Genomic DNA, 18,443 nt, shown 5'->3' on the forward strand with positions numbered 1-18,443 from the left:
CATAAATTCTGTTTATTTGTTTTCAGTGTTAATAGAGCTATTGACCAGAGAATGAATTGATAATCAGAATTTTCGTGACCAAATCGTTAGGCAAATTATTCAGAAATTGCATGAAATAAATGAAGATTTTTATTTTATTTATTTATTTATTTATTTATTGTAAAAGCTCCTCAAATGATCAGAACATGTGTTTTATGATCTCCATATCACTATATGCTCACAATTTACTGCTGAGAGCTAAAAATCTGCGCCGCTCTTTGTGTTGTTCTCTAAAAGTGATGTTTCCAGAGCAGATCACTGAAGAGACGCCGTCTGTTTATAGTTTAGAGCCCAGATTTGGGGAAAAACGGGTCGACTTTCATTAGAAAAACAAACTGAGTTCAGCTTCTTTTATTATAAGGGTTTAAAATGACGTCACCGTCTATTAGACTGGAGAGAAGAGCTACAGCCTCACACGACGCCCAGCTTCTGAATGGAGCTTATGGAGTATGAACGTTATGGAGAACATGACCGAGTGCGGTTTGGGACCACCGGTGGTCTCGAGGAGTTGAAGAGGTTAACTGAAACACTACAAATTAATAAAAAACATTATTATATGTTTTCTTGTTATTTCATTTCCTGTTGGAGCACAGCAACCTAATCAAAACTCAGAAGACGTTGTAGAGAAGGGCGATGGGTGATTTGCGATGGGCGATAGGTGATGAGTGTTGGGTGATGGGTGATGGATGATGGATGATGGGTGATGGATGATGGGTGATGGATGATGGGCGATGAGTGATGGGCGATGAGTGATGGGCGATGAGTGATGGGCGATGAGTGATGGGTGATGGGCGATGGGTGATGGGTGATGGACGATGGACGATGAGTGATGGACGATGGGCGATGAGTGATGGGTGATGGGTGTTGGGTAATGGGTGATGGTCACTACACTTTGATTAGATCTTGTTTATTTAGTTAATTAAATTGGTATGGAATGACGATGTTTGGTTAATATGATGAGATGCATAAACTAGCATGGCAGAAAAGGTCTATAAGGTCTATAACATTAGGTTAAAATCCCCATTTATGATCCCCTCTTATGATCCAAGAAATCCTAATTATAAGTATAATTGGACTCATCTGTCCGTGATCTTAATGTACATCCCAGATGCCCAGTTTCCAGAGCAATTTTTCTTCTTTTTTATCTGTTTTCTTTTCTAAGAGCTGCTTGACAGCCACACATCCTTTCAGACCCATAGAGTGAAAGGATGGACAGAAGCACATGGATTATTTCAGATCTGAAGCAAAAGTAGAACCTGTTTTTTTCCCTTCCCCGTCCTTTCCTGTCCTTTCCCTTACCTTCCCTTTCCTATCCTTTCCTTCCTGTCATGTCCTTTTCTTTCCTTTCATTTCCCTTCTCTTTCCTTTCCTTTCATTCCCTTCCATTTCCTTCTTGTCATATCCTTTCCCATCCTGTCTTGTCCTGTCGTGTTGTGCCCTTTTCTGTCCTGCCCTTTCCTTTCCTTTCCTGTCCTGTCCTGCCCTTTCCTTTCCTGTCCTGTCCTGCCCTTTCCTGCCCTTTCCTGTCCTTTCCTGTCCTTTCCCGTCCTGTCTTGTCCTGTTGTGTTGTGCCCTTTCCTTTGTTGTCCTTTTCTTTCCTGCCCTGTCCATACTTCCCTTCCCTTTTCTTCCTGTCATGTCCTTTCCTGTCCTTTCTCATCCTGACTTGTCCTGTCGTGTTTTGCCCTTTCCTTTCCTGTCCTGTCCTGTCCTGTCCTGTCCTGTCCTGTCCTGCCCTTTCCTGTCCTTTCCTGTCCTTTCCCGTCCTGTCTTGTCCTGTTGTGTTGTGCCCTTTACTTTGTTGTTCTTTTCTTTCCTGCCCTGTCCTTACTTCCCTTCCCTTTTCTTCCTGTCATGTCCTTTCCTGTCCTTTCCCATCCTGACTTGTCCTGTCATGTCCTGCCCTTTCCTTTCCTGTCCTGTCCTGCCCTTTCCTTTCCTGTCCTGTCCTGCCCTTTCCTGTCCTTTCCTGTCCTTTCCCGTCCTGTCTTGTCCTGTTGTGTTGTGCCCTTTACTTTGTTGTCCTTTTCTTTCCTGCCCTGTCCATACTTCCCTTCCCTTTTCTTCCTGTCATGTCCTTTCCTGTCCTTTCTCATCCTGACTTGTCCTGTCGTGTTTTGCCCTTTCCTTTCCTGTCCTGCCCTGTCCTGTCCTGTCCTGTCCTGTCCTGTCCTGTCCTGCCCTTTCCTGTCCTTTCCTGTCCTTTCCCGTCCTGTCTTGTCCTGTTGTGTTGTGCCCTTTACTTTGTTGTCCTTTTCTTTCCTGCCCTGTCCTTACTTCCCTTCCCTTCCCTTTTCTTCCTGTCATGTCCTTTCCTGTCCTTTCCCATCCTGACTTGTCCTGTCGTGTTTTGCCCTTTCCTTTCCTATATTTCCTTTCCTTCCCTTCCTTATTTCCTTCCTTTCCTGTCCTGCCCTTTCCTTTTCTGTGACTTTACTGTTTTGACTGGAGGCTGGTCTCTAAATTTTAGAAGTGAATGTCTTGTTCTAATCTGATGACAGAGCAGGTTTAATGGGTTCATGTACGTAAATTATTATTGACTTAGTTTTAATTTTCATGCACGTTTGTGATAAAGTGAAAAACTGCACTACTGTCGTCACGTAATATGAGCAGGTCGTACACCAGGAAAATGGTGATCTGCTTAATTTCTATCACACCTCTGTGTGGCGAGAGCGATGCGGAATGAACGCCTGTATATCCTGGGTTGCCAACTATTCAATGTTAGGATCAATTCAAAAGATTCATAACATTCATTTTTTCTCCAGGCGCAGTCCATTTAGAAAGTAGTCTAATCAAAAATGCACCGCAATGACTAAATGATTTCCACCTGCACTGCAGTTACAAACGAGCCGGATTTCTTAGGAAAACCGCAAATCTTTCAACCCTGCATGACGAGGAAGGAGCCCATGCGAGAAACACGAACATGTGGAAAACACACACAGTTGTGGTTGCCATACCGATGCTGCATGTTAAAGTTTCACTATAGCAGCTTCACTACAGTGGCTTTATCCAGCTTGGCCCTTGGACTGGGACTGGTAGGGTGTTGCCCCCCCCACCCCCCCCCCCTTAACTTTGTCCAATGACCTATGGCCAATACCCCCCCCACAACTTTGTAGCCTATTGGCAGATGTGACAGGAAAACTGATTACAATACCTGGAAATCAGAAATGGAGATACTGATGCAGTAGGATAAACTGTCATTGACTTACTTTCTCTTTCTGTTTGCTGTCCAGAGCCTATGTCCACAGCTCTGTCCCCTCAGAAACCGAGAGAGGTGAAGGAGGATGAGGAGGAGGAGGAAGAACGGGGAGAGAAGCTTGAGTTTGAGGGCAGTAAGAAAGAAGGAGCTGCACTGAACAGATCGGCAGCATCAGAGACATCAGACTTAATCCAGGAGACAGAAAGACGAACTTCAGTCACAGATATGACTGTTAAAAATGATTCAAACTCATGTTTGGATACAGCGAGAGCGCCCACTGCTGGTGCAGAGGATCCTGCTGTGATGGTAGAAACCTGCGTCCAGAGTACAGGTGTGTTGAATAATTGTGCTGCTCTGTAATGTGTGTAGTGTTGTGTGACATGTCATTATATTCAGTACTGTGTGTCCGGACTGTGACTATATTTAAAACATTCTTCTGTCTGTTCTTCTTTATCCCTACATGGTCATGTCTTTCTCAACTGCTTCGGGTTATGTATAGGCTGAGCCTAATCTTGGCATCAGTCCTGCTATAAAACTGCATCAGCCCAGTGTCTTTTGGGCTGGCTGGGCGTCTGGTCCCCTGGTTTAGTTAGGGTTTGGATTCCCCACGTGCCAGAAAAGTGCTTCTGCACAGCTGTAAGGCAAAATCATTCAAATCACATGGGCTACGTTCACATTACAAGCCTCAGTTCCCAAATCAATTCAGGTTGGGGTGAAAATCAGATTTGTGTCCACACAGGCCTGAAAACATCAGATCTGAGTCACGTTAGGGCAGAAAATCACATGTGGGCCACTTGGAAATGTGAACGTACCTTTGAAATAAAGGGAGAAATGAGAATTGGCCAGACTCCCTGTTAACCAGCTCGGACGTTGGCTGATCAGCAGTGTTTGGGGTGAAATTCCGGCGATTTAACTTACACTGAGGGGCTCTGAATATCTTACTGAATTGTAAAAGCTGAATTTGTATATGAATGGGAATATGAATAATTTCTTCTGTGTGTGTTGTATTGGATTGTTTTCACACAGAGCCACATGCAGTCTGCTCTAGCAGGAGTTCCGTATCTGTTGCTGCTGGCTGTGACACACAGGCCAAGCAGGATTTCATTAAAGCCTTTCCTGGAGTTGTAGTGGACAGGGGTGTATTGTTGTGGGATCTAGTGGACTCAAGGCTGCAGCAGCTCTAAGAAAAGCCTGTTGCATAACGTCAGTGTGTAAATAAGAGCACCGCTTAGATCAGTTCCACTGCCAGTGTGTGTTCATATCCAGCAAACGAGTATTATAATAAGCCTTTTCTAGTGAAATCGATAACGGACTGTAATTGAATAGTTAAGAACAGTTAGAGAGGAAAACAAAAAGCTTTTCAATGAAGAGTTCCTTAAATCATGAAGTGTAAATTGGCCTCTTCATCAAAAAACGGCAGCTTCAGGCACCAGAATGGAACTGCTGGACCGAGAAGCTGGCGAATAGGAAGCTTCAGCTTCGCCCTTCTTACTGTGTTTATTTTATTTTTCTGTGCATTAATATCAGAAGTGATTCACTCATTGGTGGATTTGCTGATGTGTGTTTGTGTTTCTCGCCCTAAACTGGGTTTTTATCGTCCGGTACAGACCGAACACTGTCCTGCTGGTCCGGACGCTAATGATCACCATCAGTTATTACAGTAATAAAAGCTGCCGAGAGCAGATCCGCGCAGCCCGGATTAATCTGAGTCTGAGGATTAGAACCAAGCAGACGTGGTGAAGACGGGTGGAGTAGTGAGGAAGGTGTGGCTGATTTAATCCTGAGACTCTTCGTCTCTCAGTACCAGTGAATGTGTTCACTTGACCTCTCCAACATGACGGACGCGCAGACGCACCACCTCAGATAGAGAACAGCAGGCAAGGCGGCATCCAGGCACGGAAATCTATGGTGGTGACCCACTGACTGTGCTTGTAGGTGGAGTCTGAGGTTGAGCAGTGAGTGCACGGCTCCCCCTGCTGACCAAACCTTATGATGTTCAATTTACAACAAATGGAAAGAATAAAATGTGACAAGCGAATCGTTAAAAGGCCTCGTTCCAAGTGTTTATGACGTAATTAAACTGATATAATGTAATGCTGCATTATTGCAGTGTTTGAAGTGCCTCATTTTTTGGATGATGTCAGTAGCACAAAACAAAAGTGCAGTCCAGTGTGTGTTTAAATGGAACATGAAGTAGTTGCAGCCTTTGTCTACACCAGGCCTGTCGACCTGGCGCGCCGTCTGGGCCAAAATGCTGCAGAGATCAGCGTTTACCCTCGTCTAACACTCTGAGTTCAGTCAGCTGATGAGGCAGTGAGCTGAAGTCTGCAGTGTTTTAGCCCACGAGGACTGGAGCCTGGGCTCCACACCAGTGTGTGAAGTTAATTCACTAATTTTTTCACTGTGGAAGAGTGCAAATAATATCCCATAGTTCATTGCTCCTATATAAATATGTCTCAGAGTCAGTCATGAGGCTTGTAAAAGTGTTTTACTGTGTTTGGGAAGAAGAATCTCATTTCCAATGTTTAGGATGTGATTTTGATTGTAAAATTAGTCATAAAGAATTTTTAAGTTGCTTCTCTGATTTCTTCTTCTTTTCTTCTTATTGTTATTGTTATTATTATTATTTTAAATCAACACTTTTTCTTTTTCCCAGGCATGCCGTCCTCAGAAAGCATAACGCAGTAAGTGTTCTGCTGACTTCTCTGATTTTTATTTAAAATAGCAGCACTGGAAGTGAGGGGTGCTTTTTTAAGTGCTTTGTGTCATTGCAAATGTTTTGTTGTCCCTTAAAAAAGCTTCAAATTAAGTGAATTGATCACCTTCAACTTCCAGTGTTCACTTGTGTATATATATACATGTGTATGCATGTTCATAAACATCTGTGAAGTTCCCCTTTAAATGTTGCAGGCATCTGGTTCCCATCACCAGCACAGTGAACCGCTCTGAATCCATACGTTTCTCATCACACGCCTCTGAATTTTAACTTTAAACTTTGTGGAAACTTATATAATTCCCCTTTAGCAGTCCATGTTATGATGACCACACCTACTTGTAGGAGACCACACCCCCTGTCAGTTTCCGCTCACTGCCAGACTTTAATACTGGATGCCCGCTGATCTGTCGGTGGGGTGTTCTGCACTCTGTGCAGTCTTTAATGAACAGTAATGATTGTTTTGGGCCTTCTGGGAACAGCTGGCAGGCTCAGTCTGGTGCACTGCAGGAGTCTCTGGAGAAATAAAGCACTGTAGCTTTGAAGCGTATTAGCAGTGTTAGCAAAATGTTCACAAGAGTGAGGAGGAGGAGGGAATGCAGGTAAACATCACCCTCAAAATTCAACCTGTGGGTTGGAATGCGTTCAGAGGGAGGGGGTTACTGCAGAACACAAGCCAGGCAGTGCTGAGACAAAAGCAAGTACGTTGTGGGCGTATGTGTAAGAAGTCTTCAGGTGCGCGGTGCTCACGGCGATCTCATTTACATTCTGCTGCTGAACACCTGCTCTTTGCCTGTGTGGAAGCTCCTGGGATTAGCTGTTATGCACAGCTTTTGAGATGCCTCTGTATTCTGTGCTATGATGAATAACTGCTCTAAATTCTTTGTCTGCATTGCATCGTGCCTCTCAGATTTCCCTATTAACTGCTACTGGTGGTGGATTCACGGTTTGTACTTTATGTGCAGCCCTTGCTGTATTTTTGAGATTTATGTATTTAATGACACAAAGATATGCAGTGAGTTGCCAGTGTTCCTACACTTATTGGCCATTTTATCAGAAACACTTACTGTATTAGTGCACTGGACATTGAACATAACCTAAATACACTATATAGTAAATAAAGAATAGTTCTGCACAGGCCCGAATGCACTATATAGTAAATAAAGAATAGTTCTGTACAGGCCCGAATACACTATATAGTGAATAAAGAATAGTTCTGTACAGGCCCGAATACACTATATAGTGAATAAAGAATAGTTCTGCACAGGCCCGAATGCACTATATAGTAAATAAAGAATAGTTCTGTACAGGCCCGAATACACTATATAGTGAATAAAGAATAGTTCTGTACAGGCCCGAATACACTATATAGTGAATAAAGAATAGTTCTGTACAGGCCCGAATGCACTATATAGTGAATAAAGAATAGTTCTGTACAGGCCCGAATACACTATATAGTGAATAAAGAATAGTTCTGTACAGGCCCGAATGCACTATATAGTGAATAAAGAATAGTTCTGTACAGGCCCGAATACACTATATAGTGAATAAAGAATAGTTCTGTACAGGCCCGAATACACTATATAGTGAATAAAGAATAGTTCTGTACAGGCCCGAATGCACTATATAGTGAATAAAGAATAGTTCTGCACAGGCCCGAATGCACTATATAGTGAATAAAGAATAGTTCTGTACAGGCCCGAATACACTATATAGTGAATAAAGAATAGTTCTGTACAGGCCCGAATACACTATATAGTGAATAAAGAATAGTTCTGTACAGGCCCGAATGCACTATATAGTAAATAAAGAATAGTTCTGTACAGGCCCGAATACACTATATAGTGAATAAAGAATAGTTCTGTACAGGCCCGAATGCACTATATAGTAAATAAAGAATAGTTCTGTACAGGCCCGAATGCACTATATAGTAAATAAAGAATAGTTCTGTACAGGCCCGAATACACTATATAGTGAATAAAGAATAGTTCTGTACAGGCCCGAATACACTATATAGTGAATAAAGAATAGTTCTGTACAGGCCCGAATGCACTATATAGTAAATAAAGAATAGTTCTGTACAGGCCCGAATACACTATATAGTGAATAAAGAATAGTTCTGTACAGGCCCGAATACACTATATAGTGAATAAAGAATAGTTCTGTACAGGCCCGAATACACTATATAGTAAATAAAGAATAGTTCTGTACAGGCCCGAATACACTATATAGTGAATAAAGAATAGTTCTGTACAGGCCCGAATACACTATATAGTGAATAAAGAATAGTTCTGTACAGGCCCGAATGCACTATATAGTAAATAAAGAATAGTTCTGTACAGGCCCGAATGCACTATATAGTGAATAAAGAATAGTTCTGTACAGGCCCGAATGCACTATATAGTGAATAAAGAATAGTTCTGCACAGGCCCGAATACACTATATAGTGAATAAAGAATAGTTCTGTACAGGCCCGAATGCACTATATAGTGAATAAAGAATAGTTCTGTACAGGCCCGAATACACTATATAGTGAATAAAGAATAGTTCTGTACAGGCCCGAATACACTATATAGTGAATAAAGAATAGTTCTGTACAGGCCCGAATGCACTATATAGTGAATAAAGAATAGTTCTGTACAGGCCCGAATACACTATATAGTGAATAAAGAATAGTTCTGTACAGGCCCGAATACACTATATAGTGAATAAAGAATAGTTCTGCACAGGCCCGAATGCACTATATAGTGAATAAAGAATAGTTCTGTACAGGCCCGAATACACTATATAGTGAATAAAGAATAGTTCTGTACAGGCCCGAATGCACTATATAGTGAATAAAGAATAGTTCTGTACAGGCCCGAATACACTATATAGTGAATAAAGAATAGTTCTGTACAGGCCCGAATGCACTATATAGTGAATAAAGAATAGTTCTGTACAGGCCCGAATACACTATATAGTGAATAAAGAATAGTTCTGTACAGGCCCGAATACACTATATAGTGAATAAAGAATAGTTCTGTACAGGCCCGAATGCACTATATAGTGAATAAAGAATAGTTCTGTACAGGCCCGAATACACTATATAGTGAATAAAGAATAGTTCTGTACAGGCCCGAATACACTATATAGTGAATAAAGAATAGTTCTGCACAGGCCCGAATGCACTATATAGTGAATAAAGAATAGTTCTGTACAGGCCCGAATACACTATATAGTGAATAAAGAATAGTTCTGTACAGGCCCGAATGCACTATATAGTGAATAAAGAATAGTTCTGTACAGGCCCGAATGCACTATATAGTGAATAAAGAATAGTTCTGTACAGGCCCGAATACACTATATAGTGAATAAAGAATAGTTCTGCACAGGCCCGAATACACTATATAGTGAATAAAGAATAGTTCTGTACAGGCCCGAATACACTATATAGTAAATAAAGAATAGTTCTGTACAGGCCCGAATACACTATATAGTGAATAAAGAATAGTTCTGTACAGGCCCGAATGCACTATATAGTGAATAAAGAATAGTTCTGTACAGGCCCGAATACACTATATAGTGAATAAAGAATAGTTCTGTACAGGCCCGAATGCACTATATAGTGAATAAAGAATAGTTCTGTACAGGCCCGAATACACTATATAGTGAATAAAGAATAGTTCTGTACAGGCCCGAATGCACTATATAGTGAATAAAGAATAGTTCTGTACAGGCCCGAATGCACTATATAGTGAATAAAGAATAGTTCTGCACAGGCCCGAATGCACTATATAGTGAATAAAGAATAGTTCTGCACAGGCCCGAATACACTATATAGTAAATAAAGAATAGTTCTGTACAGGCCCGAATACACTATATAGTGAATAAAGAATAGTTCTGTACAGGCCCGAATACACTATATAGTGAATAAAGAATAGTTCTGTACAGGCCCGAATACACTATATAGTGAATAAAGAATAGTTCTGTACAGGCCCGAATACACTATATAGTGAATAAAGAATAGTTCTGTACAGGCCCGAATACACTATATAGTGAATAAAGAATAGTTCTGCACAGGCCCGAATACACTATATAGTGAATAAAGAATAGTTCTGCACAGGCCCGAATACACTATATAGTGAATAAAGAATAGTTCTGCACAGGCCCGAATACACTATATAGTGAATAAAGAATAGTTCTGCACAGGCCCGAATACACTATATAGTGAATAAAGAATAGTTCTGTACAGGCCCGAATACACTATATAGTGAATAAAGAATAGTTCTGCACAGGCCCGAATACACTATATAGTGAATAAAGAATAGTTCTGTACAGGCCCGAATACACTATATAGTGAATAAAGAATAGTTCTGCACAGGCCCGAATACACTATATAGTGAATAAAGAATAGTTCTGCACAGGCCCGAATACACTATATAGTGAATAAAGAATAGTTCTGCACAGGCCCGAATACACTATATAGTGAATAAAGAATAGTTCTGTACAGGCCCGAATACACTATATAGTAAATAAAGAATAGTTCTGTACAGGCCCGAATACACTATATAGTGAATAAAGAATAGTTCTGTACAGGCCCGAATACACTATATAGTGAATAAAGAATAGTTCTGTACAGGCCCGAATGCACTATATAGTGAATAAAGAATAGTTCTGTACAGGCCCGAATACACTATATAGTGAATAAAGAATAGTTCTGTACAGGCCCGAATACACTATATAGTAAATAAAGAATAGTTCTGTACAGGCCCGAATACACTATATAGTGAATAAAGAATAGTTCTGTACAGGCCCGAATGTGGCCTATCTTGAAACTTGCTGTTCAGACACTCTCCATCCAGTCTGACTGAGCTTGAGCTATTTTGCAAAGAAGAATGGGCAAAAATTTCAGCCTCCAGATGTGCTGAGCTGGTAGAGACATACCCCAAACGTGGAGCTAAACGGCGGAATAGGTGGGTGTATGTAAAAGTCAAGCTGCTTTTTCAGCTTAGCTTCCGTTTATTGCCCAAAAGGACTGAAGAGTGAATTTTAAGTTTTGAAACTTTAAGAAAATTTGCATTCAAACTCAAAAACATCAAAAAAGCGAGGAACTGTTGATTTTGCTGAGATACAGGCACTTTGAACGCAGTGCTAAAGGGTCCGCATCATGGCAGAGTGTTGCTGGTGCCGTCTCAGACTGAAGTCTCTACTCTCCCACTCACTTCCTCGCACTCACAGCCTCATAGTGACCTCAGAGCAGTGACTCCCCCAAGGGCCTGCACTAACTCAGCTCTGTTTCTGGGGGAATGTTTCAGACATCCGGCCTCCAGGAGCCTCGGCTGCTTGGTGGTAGAACAGGCCCCGGGTGCAGCTGCACAGAAGGAGCTACCAGAGTTCAGTGTGGTGAGAAAGAAGGCCACAGGCAACGCATCACATTGTACTGGAGGTGAGAGTCCTTTCATTTCCACTGCTTTTATTATGTATGCTGCTATTGCTGGTGAAATTAATAAAGAACTACTGACAGAATTAAGCTTAGACTTCTGATCAGTACTGGACGGTAACTGAGTAATTAAGTAACTGAGTACCTGAGTATCTGAGTAAATGTAATTAGTTTCTGTACTTTAGTATTTTTGGTGTATCTGTACTGAAGTTTCTCCGTTCTGGGCGTCTTTTTCCTTTCACTCCACTACATTTCAGAGTCTAATATCCGACTTTTTCCTCCTACATTTTGAGAAATCTGTCGCTCCTTTTGGTTTCTGTGTGTATAAAAACGTCACATGTCAAAACGAAAGAAGCGCAAAGCCAGAGCACCAATCAGGGCCCAGCGGTCACTTTGTTTAGAGCTGGTTTTGACCTGTTGGTCATACCGACCCAGTGCAGCACGCGGTTCAACGTCAGCGCAGCAGCGTAAAACTTTGGGAGAGTCTGTTCAACATAAATGATGAACTAACCTAACTTTGTGTAAATAGAGCTCAATATAGAAATATGTCCACATATGCAGTCGAGACTGACGCGGCTTTTTTCTGAATTTCTACAAACACCATTTCATTTTATAGTAAATGAGTTTGGGCTGGTTTATGTTTATGAACAGACGCCTACAGATCAACATAGTAAAGGAGCTCATCTGTGATCCTGAGTTTAAAGCCAGTTTTTATTCAACTTAAACTTGGAACTAAGTTGTAAATAAATCTGAAACTGAAACTTTGCTTGTGTGTAAAAAGTGATTTCAGAGCCACTCGGTTCTCCCTGATGGAAACTGTTTACCTTCAGTGTTTTGTGCTTCTGATCATTTTAATAGACGTCAGCGTCACTAATTAATGACGTTCTATTAAAAGACTGGTTTACCAAGAGAGACGCTGGAGGACTTTCACCTGAAATGAGTTCATGAAGCCAGTCTGGTTATAAAAATGATAACAGGACATCAGAGCCAGAATTCCTCTTTTAGTACTTTTACTTTATACTTAAGTACATTTGAAGGGAAATACTTTAGTACTTTTACTCCAGTGGAGGTCTAAAGGGAGGAGCTTCTACTTTAACTCAGTACCTGGTTTGTGGACTTTGCCCATCTCTGCTTCTGATACAGGAATTCCTAACCTACTGATAGTATAAAGCTGAGACTGCATTTACAGAAATAGCTTATCACTGCTGTTGGATCAAAACCTCATATCTCTAAAACGGTAACTTTACAGGAGAAGGATAAAACATACTCTACTTTTAATGTAAGTCAGTGGAACCAGACGTCATTTTAGGTCATTTGTTTTGATCTGTTTATCATGAAATTTACACACAATGTAAATATTAACAGGCGTTTTCAAATTATGTCTAAAACTGTAAAACAACAAAAATGGAGATATGAGGTTTTCTTCCGGCAGTGGTGATATGCTACTTCTAAAATGAATTTACTTTAATTTAATTTAATTTACAAGTCGAGAACAGAAACGTGCCCACTTACCGTGTTATCATGCGAACTCAACTATGGGCTCAACCCTGTTACTGTAAGCAGATGTCTGCGTGTGCCAGACTGTGGGAAGCTGAAGGTGAGCTATTTTTAGCTTGCAGCTTATGAGACGTGTTGATGTCTGTTGCAGCATTTTAAGGTATATTTTCGGTTTTCCATCTGAATTTAAAGGTAAATCTACGTTTTTATTTTATTTCTTTATTTTTTTGTAAAAGTTTCCCTCAAATGAACAGAAAACGTGTTTTATGATTTACACATATTCCTATATGCTTACATATAGTGGGCCTCTGTTGAGTGACTCTCCCTGTATTTGCAGAGATGTTGAAAAGGGGGAAAAGCGAAAGAATAGAAATGTAGAAGGTGGACTGGATTTGGAGCTGTACTACGCCTTTTTGCTGAAAACACTGCACTGCCTGTGGAGATTTCTCCTCAGTTTTGAGGGTTTTTTGTGATTCATTTGAAATGGCCAAACCACAGTCCACTCACCGGCTTTTAGATTAGCAGCATCACAATCAACAATATTAATAAGCCCTGATTTCTGCTTTTTTATCCTTGGTTTATCAGCTTGAGTTGAACTTCCAGCACTGCAGCTCGTGGTGCAGAGACAGGAGCGAGTGAGTGTCTGTAAAGTGTCTCAATACGGGGGGAGTTTTACAGCTTTTACAACCTCTTTAACTCCTCGAGACCACCGGTGGTCCCAAACCGCACTCGGTCATGTTCTCCATAACGTTCATATTCCATAAGCTCCATTCAGAAGCTGGGCGTCGTGTGAGGCTGTAGCTCTTCTCTCCAGTCTAATAGACGGTGACGTCATTTTAAACCCTTATAATAAAAGAAGCTGAACTTTGTTTTTCTACTGAAAGTCGACCCGTTTTTCCCCAAATCTGGGCTCTAAACTATAAACAGACGGCGTCTCTTCAGTGATCTGCTCTGGAAACATCACTTTTAGAGAACAACACAAAGAGTGGCGCAGATTTTTGGCTCTCAGCAGTGAATTGTGAGCGTATAGTGAAATGTGGAGATCAGAAAACACACGTTCTGATCATTTTAGGGGAGATTTTACAATAAATATATAAATAAAATAACAACGTACATTTATTTCATGCAGTTACGGAATAATTTGCCGTACGATTTGGTCACAAAAGTTCAGATTATCAAACCAAAACATCCCCTGGTTAATAAGAGGTTAATTATTAAGGTAATAATTTTTCCATGTATGTCTTTATGGTGTTAAAGTGACGTTACCGGCCCACTGCGAAGTACCGCCTCCCCAGAGTTCAGGCCCACGGACCGCTACAGGGTGCCTCAGCCCACTGGTGGAGAAATCCTGACCTAATGCAGAGATTCATTTTGTCTCAGGTCGTGAAGGAACTTTGGCGAAGCTGATGAAATTTGATCTCTGCAGAAGAAGATCCATCGTGATGTGAAATGAGCTGATGTTAGTTTTCTTGCAGTTGCAGTTTCTTTTGAAGCAACTGTCAACATCACTGAACTGCAGGAGCTGCAGTTTTAGCCAGAAATATCTCGAGTGCAGTTGCGAGAAAGATGCTTGAGGAAGCGCCCGTCGAGGACACACTCGGTCAGGCCATGTCTGCCTTGGACCCGAGACTCATGGCCTCTAATGGGGAGAAGTGCCAAGATGACAAGAGGATGTTAAAGATTGTAGCTGATGCCAAGAAAGTGGATCCAGCGAAATGTGATGACATTCTCTGGCAGTTTGTTGAGCTCACTGGAACCACTGTAGCTAGTGAGCCATCTGGGTGCTGAGGCTTTCAGTGAAGTGACAGTGGATGTTCTGGCTGACCGGTCCAGATACTCAGAAATGTGGCTCGTATCCTGTGGCCTGTTGGTCCTCTCACATGGCCCAGCCAGGGTGGGGTGTGGATGTTCTACCAACTCGGGGAAGAGAATCTGTGACAGTGCTGTCAAACATAATCGCTAAAAGGCCTCTTTAAAAATCTGTGGGTCAGAGAACGTCTGTAACTCCAGCTGGACGTTGTTCATTCAAAATGCACAAAAATGCCAGCAGTAAAATGCTTGTAGTAGAAATATGAAATATGATATGAATTCTTGAAATATTTCAGATTTGAATGTCCCCAAGAGCTCAGTCCTTTAACCCTTAGAAAGCCGGCCCTTTTTTCCATTTTCCCAGTTTCACGACCAAATATTGAGGTTTTTTCTTTAAGCAGTACATAAACTAGAGAGAACTTGGTGCTGTAATGTTGCTGAAAAGCCTTCAGAATTGTATAGAAAACATTTAAAGCTATTGAAATAAATCCGTAACGATCAAAATAAGATTAAAACAACAAAGAAATTAGCCGCTTTCCTAATTTAATGATACACATTTTATTTTAGTGACTATCAGTTAAGGAGTGCCTGTCCCCAACACTTTCTGCTTTAAAGCTCAAAAGCTGGAGTTGATTCCTCGTAGTGATGATTCTCGTTATTCGCGCTAATCCAGACGGATGTCCTGCGCTCCCAGTGGCCTCTCCAGGTGGCCTTTTTACTTTTCCAAGTGACCTCTTGGGGTCTCCAAAGTCCCCCAGCCTCTCCTACAAGTACTAAATTTCCACTGGACCAAAAGTGTTTTATCTGTATTTTACGGCAACATCTTAGAATATATCATCTTAGAATATATCATCTTAGAATATATCATCTTATAATATATCATCTTAGAATATATCATCTTAGAATTTCTATAATTTTCTTGCTTTACAAACGAACGACATGCACCTCTCTATTCGCTAAATGGCAAATGTGCGTTCCTGAGGCAAGTCTCCTGTTTATGTCCGTCTTCTGGAATGTGCATCTCTATAATTAGCGCTTGATTGATCTATAGACTTGGGGTCATGTTGTTGGATGCTGCTTAGAGTCTCAGCTTTCCAGTGATATTCCGGTGAGCTCCGGAAGTTCCAAGCGGAGTCTATTGAATTATTTTGTGAAATTGTTGTACTTTATTTTGACTGATTGTTTTTCCCGAGTACTATTTGCACAAAAATGAGGATGACTAACGAATGGATTCAAGGAAGGACGCAAGTGTGGTGTCGTTAGAAGGTGGTCAGTAAAGCAGGTGCTGGTGTGAAGTGTTTGTGTGAGAGTGGCAGCAGCCGTTACGCTCCAGTGCTCCCGTGTTGCCAGGTAGATGCCTCTTATTTGGAATAACTTTTTCTTTTGCTTTTAATTCGACAGTCATGGATTGTGAAGTATAATCATCATCATCATCATCATCATCATCATCATCATCATCATCATCATCATCATCATCATCATCCTGAGAGTCAGCCTGTTTGTTTGGAGTATGATATGTCCACATTGGCCAAAAACCGGCTAAATGACCAAACAAACATTCATAACTAGGGGTGGGAATCTTCAGGCACCTCACGATTCGATTTGATTATGATTCAGAGGCTGCGATGTGATTATAAAACAATAATCAATGCATCTTTTTTTCTATACAGCATGTTTTTCTCACTGTGTGAGGACTTGGTAGTTTTAAAGCAAAGTATCTGTAATGATCCATAATGGATTTACTTCCAATCTCTAATTAATCAATCAAAAGGAAATGATCTAGAAGACTCTCATTCACTGCTGTTGTTAGAGACGCTGCTGCCAGTTATCTGTAATAAAATGCGCTGATAAGGTGAAATAAGATCCCGTGGCAGTCGATGTCCACGCAGCACGATACGGCCGTCCTGCCCGTTTAATTCAGTGACTTTATAACTTTGGTTTTGGTCTCGTTGTAGAGAGTGGGGGCAGATCACCCTGTCAGTAGAACATCTTCTGGCTGGACGCTGAATCTCGGCTCTACAGCGTGCAGCCTTGCTTCTCAACGACTGAGAAACATCACATAGCAGCGAAGTCTCGTCTGGCTAGCAGCTACGAAAAGGCAAAGAGATTTGAGACGAACTTTTGGAGACGAATGGACTTGTTTGCGTTTATAAGCGGCGCCTAGAACGTTAAATCTGCACCGAGAGACGCTGAAAAGTTGTGAAGATGAAGTCACTCCTCTTACAGATTTTCCCGTTCCACCTTAAATGGTGCAGCAGCTACATTTGGCTCCTCGGTCAGAATTTAAATAGGAAAAGGAAAATTTGAACAAGAAGCTGGAGAAGAAGAAGCGACTTTAGCCCTGTAGATCAGTCAAAGGTTGAGAGACATTTTACAATAAGCTGCTCTACTTCTGAGGAAAAGATGGGAGGAAAGCGGCTACAGCTGAGCTGAAGCCTAAAGCCGAGCAAAGTCTGCGCTCTCGCTTGTACTGTTTAGTCTACACTAGGACATCAGCACACACTGAGACATGCTGGACATTAGATGTCCTGGCTCCCAAGGTCTGATTTTGGTTGAATGGCTCTTCTTAACATTTGGGTTGTGACTCCTGACCGAGCCTGGCTTTAACGCAGAGCCGGTCGGTTTCTCGCTCATCCGGTGGTGTGTTTTGTTATGTGACTCCAGACTGTCCGAGCGCTGCACTTCCCCTCTTCCAAGTTCCGCCTTTACATTCCGTCAACATTACATTATAAATTAAATATTTAGAAAATCGATTTTATCGTTATTTTATATGTTCTTCACAGGAAATGAGCAAAAATCAAGAACCTGAGGCTGAAATAATAAATCATCATTTTTTTCTTTTGGTAAACACTGAAAATGGTCCCACAGCCCTGAACACCACACAAGGGTCGTCATGTCGCAACATTCATTATAACACCAATTAAAAATAGCAATAGAGTTAAATATGCTTCAAATATTGTGATGCATCACATCACATCGTATCGTATCGTATCGTATCGCATCGTATCGTATCGCATCGTATCGTATCGCATCACATCGTATCGCAGCACATCGTATCGCAGCACATCGTATCGCATCACATCGTATCGCATCACATCGCATCGTATCGCATCACATCGCATCACATCGCATCACATCGCATCGCATCGCATCGCATCGTAGGGCCTCTTGTGATTCCCATGCCTAGTAGCTGTTTTCACACCGAGGGATAAAAAGTCCTGGTTATGCCTCACAGCTGCCTTTGCTGTGCTTCTCTTTGAGCTTTGAGCTGAATTGAAATGGATGCTTCACTATCTTGTTCTATCTAAAGTGTCTTTATCTGCCCTTTTCTAATGAGAATCTGTCTTTTTATTTTTGTGCCGTGTATTAAGCCCCACCTTTCAGCTTTCATAAAGAAAGCATCAAAGAAAAAAGTCCAAATGAAACATCCCCGTCTTATTAAACTGACCATGTGGATGATGAAATGGACTCGTTCTCTGCCAAGGTCAAAAATTCTGCATGAATAAAGGAAAATCACTGAATTCGTATTAAGGATGGAGTTCATTAATCTTTATACAGCTCGGGAACTTCGGAATATTTTCTCATCAGAATTCGTAGACCTTGGAAAGTAATTTTGTAAAAACCTGTTTTACACTTGCGTGAGTGCAGACGCAGACACGCTGACGCAGATGCGCAGACATGCAGAGCAGACACACACACACAGACATGCAGAGCAGACACACACACACAGACATGCAGAGCAGACACACACACACAGACATGCA

The 18,443-nt window shown here is 41.4% G+C and overlaps 1 protein-coding gene across 1 annotated transcript in view; it reads left to right on the forward strand.

Annotated features, from left to right (window-relative positions):
• The window catches only part of arhgef10la (Rho guanine nucleotide exchange factor (GEF) 10-like a), a 263,737-nt gene that overhangs the window by 16,438 nt on the left and 228,856 nt on the right, over positions 1 to 18,443 (forward strand). Inside the window, exons 2-4 of the mRNA XM_017716475.2 lie at positions 3,273 to 3,569; positions 5,895 to 5,922; positions 11,249 to 11,379. Of these exons, the coding sequence (XP_017571964.1) occupies positions 3,278 to 3,569; positions 5,895 to 5,922; positions 11,249 to 11,379 (451 nt within the window). The 5' untranslated portion in view covers positions 3,273 to 3,277. The remainder of the gene's footprint in view (positions 1 to 3,272; positions 3,570 to 5,894; positions 5,923 to 11,248; positions 11,380 to 18,443) is intronic.

Source organism: Pygocentrus nattereri, chromosome 21 (genome assembly GCF_015220715.1).
Source record: "Pygocentrus nattereri isolate fPygNat1 chromosome 21, fPygNat1.pri, whole genome shotgun sequence".
In the NCBI taxonomy this organism is placed as follows: domain Eukaryota; kingdom Metazoa; phylum Chordata; class Actinopteri; order Characiformes; family Serrasalmidae; genus Pygocentrus; species Pygocentrus nattereri.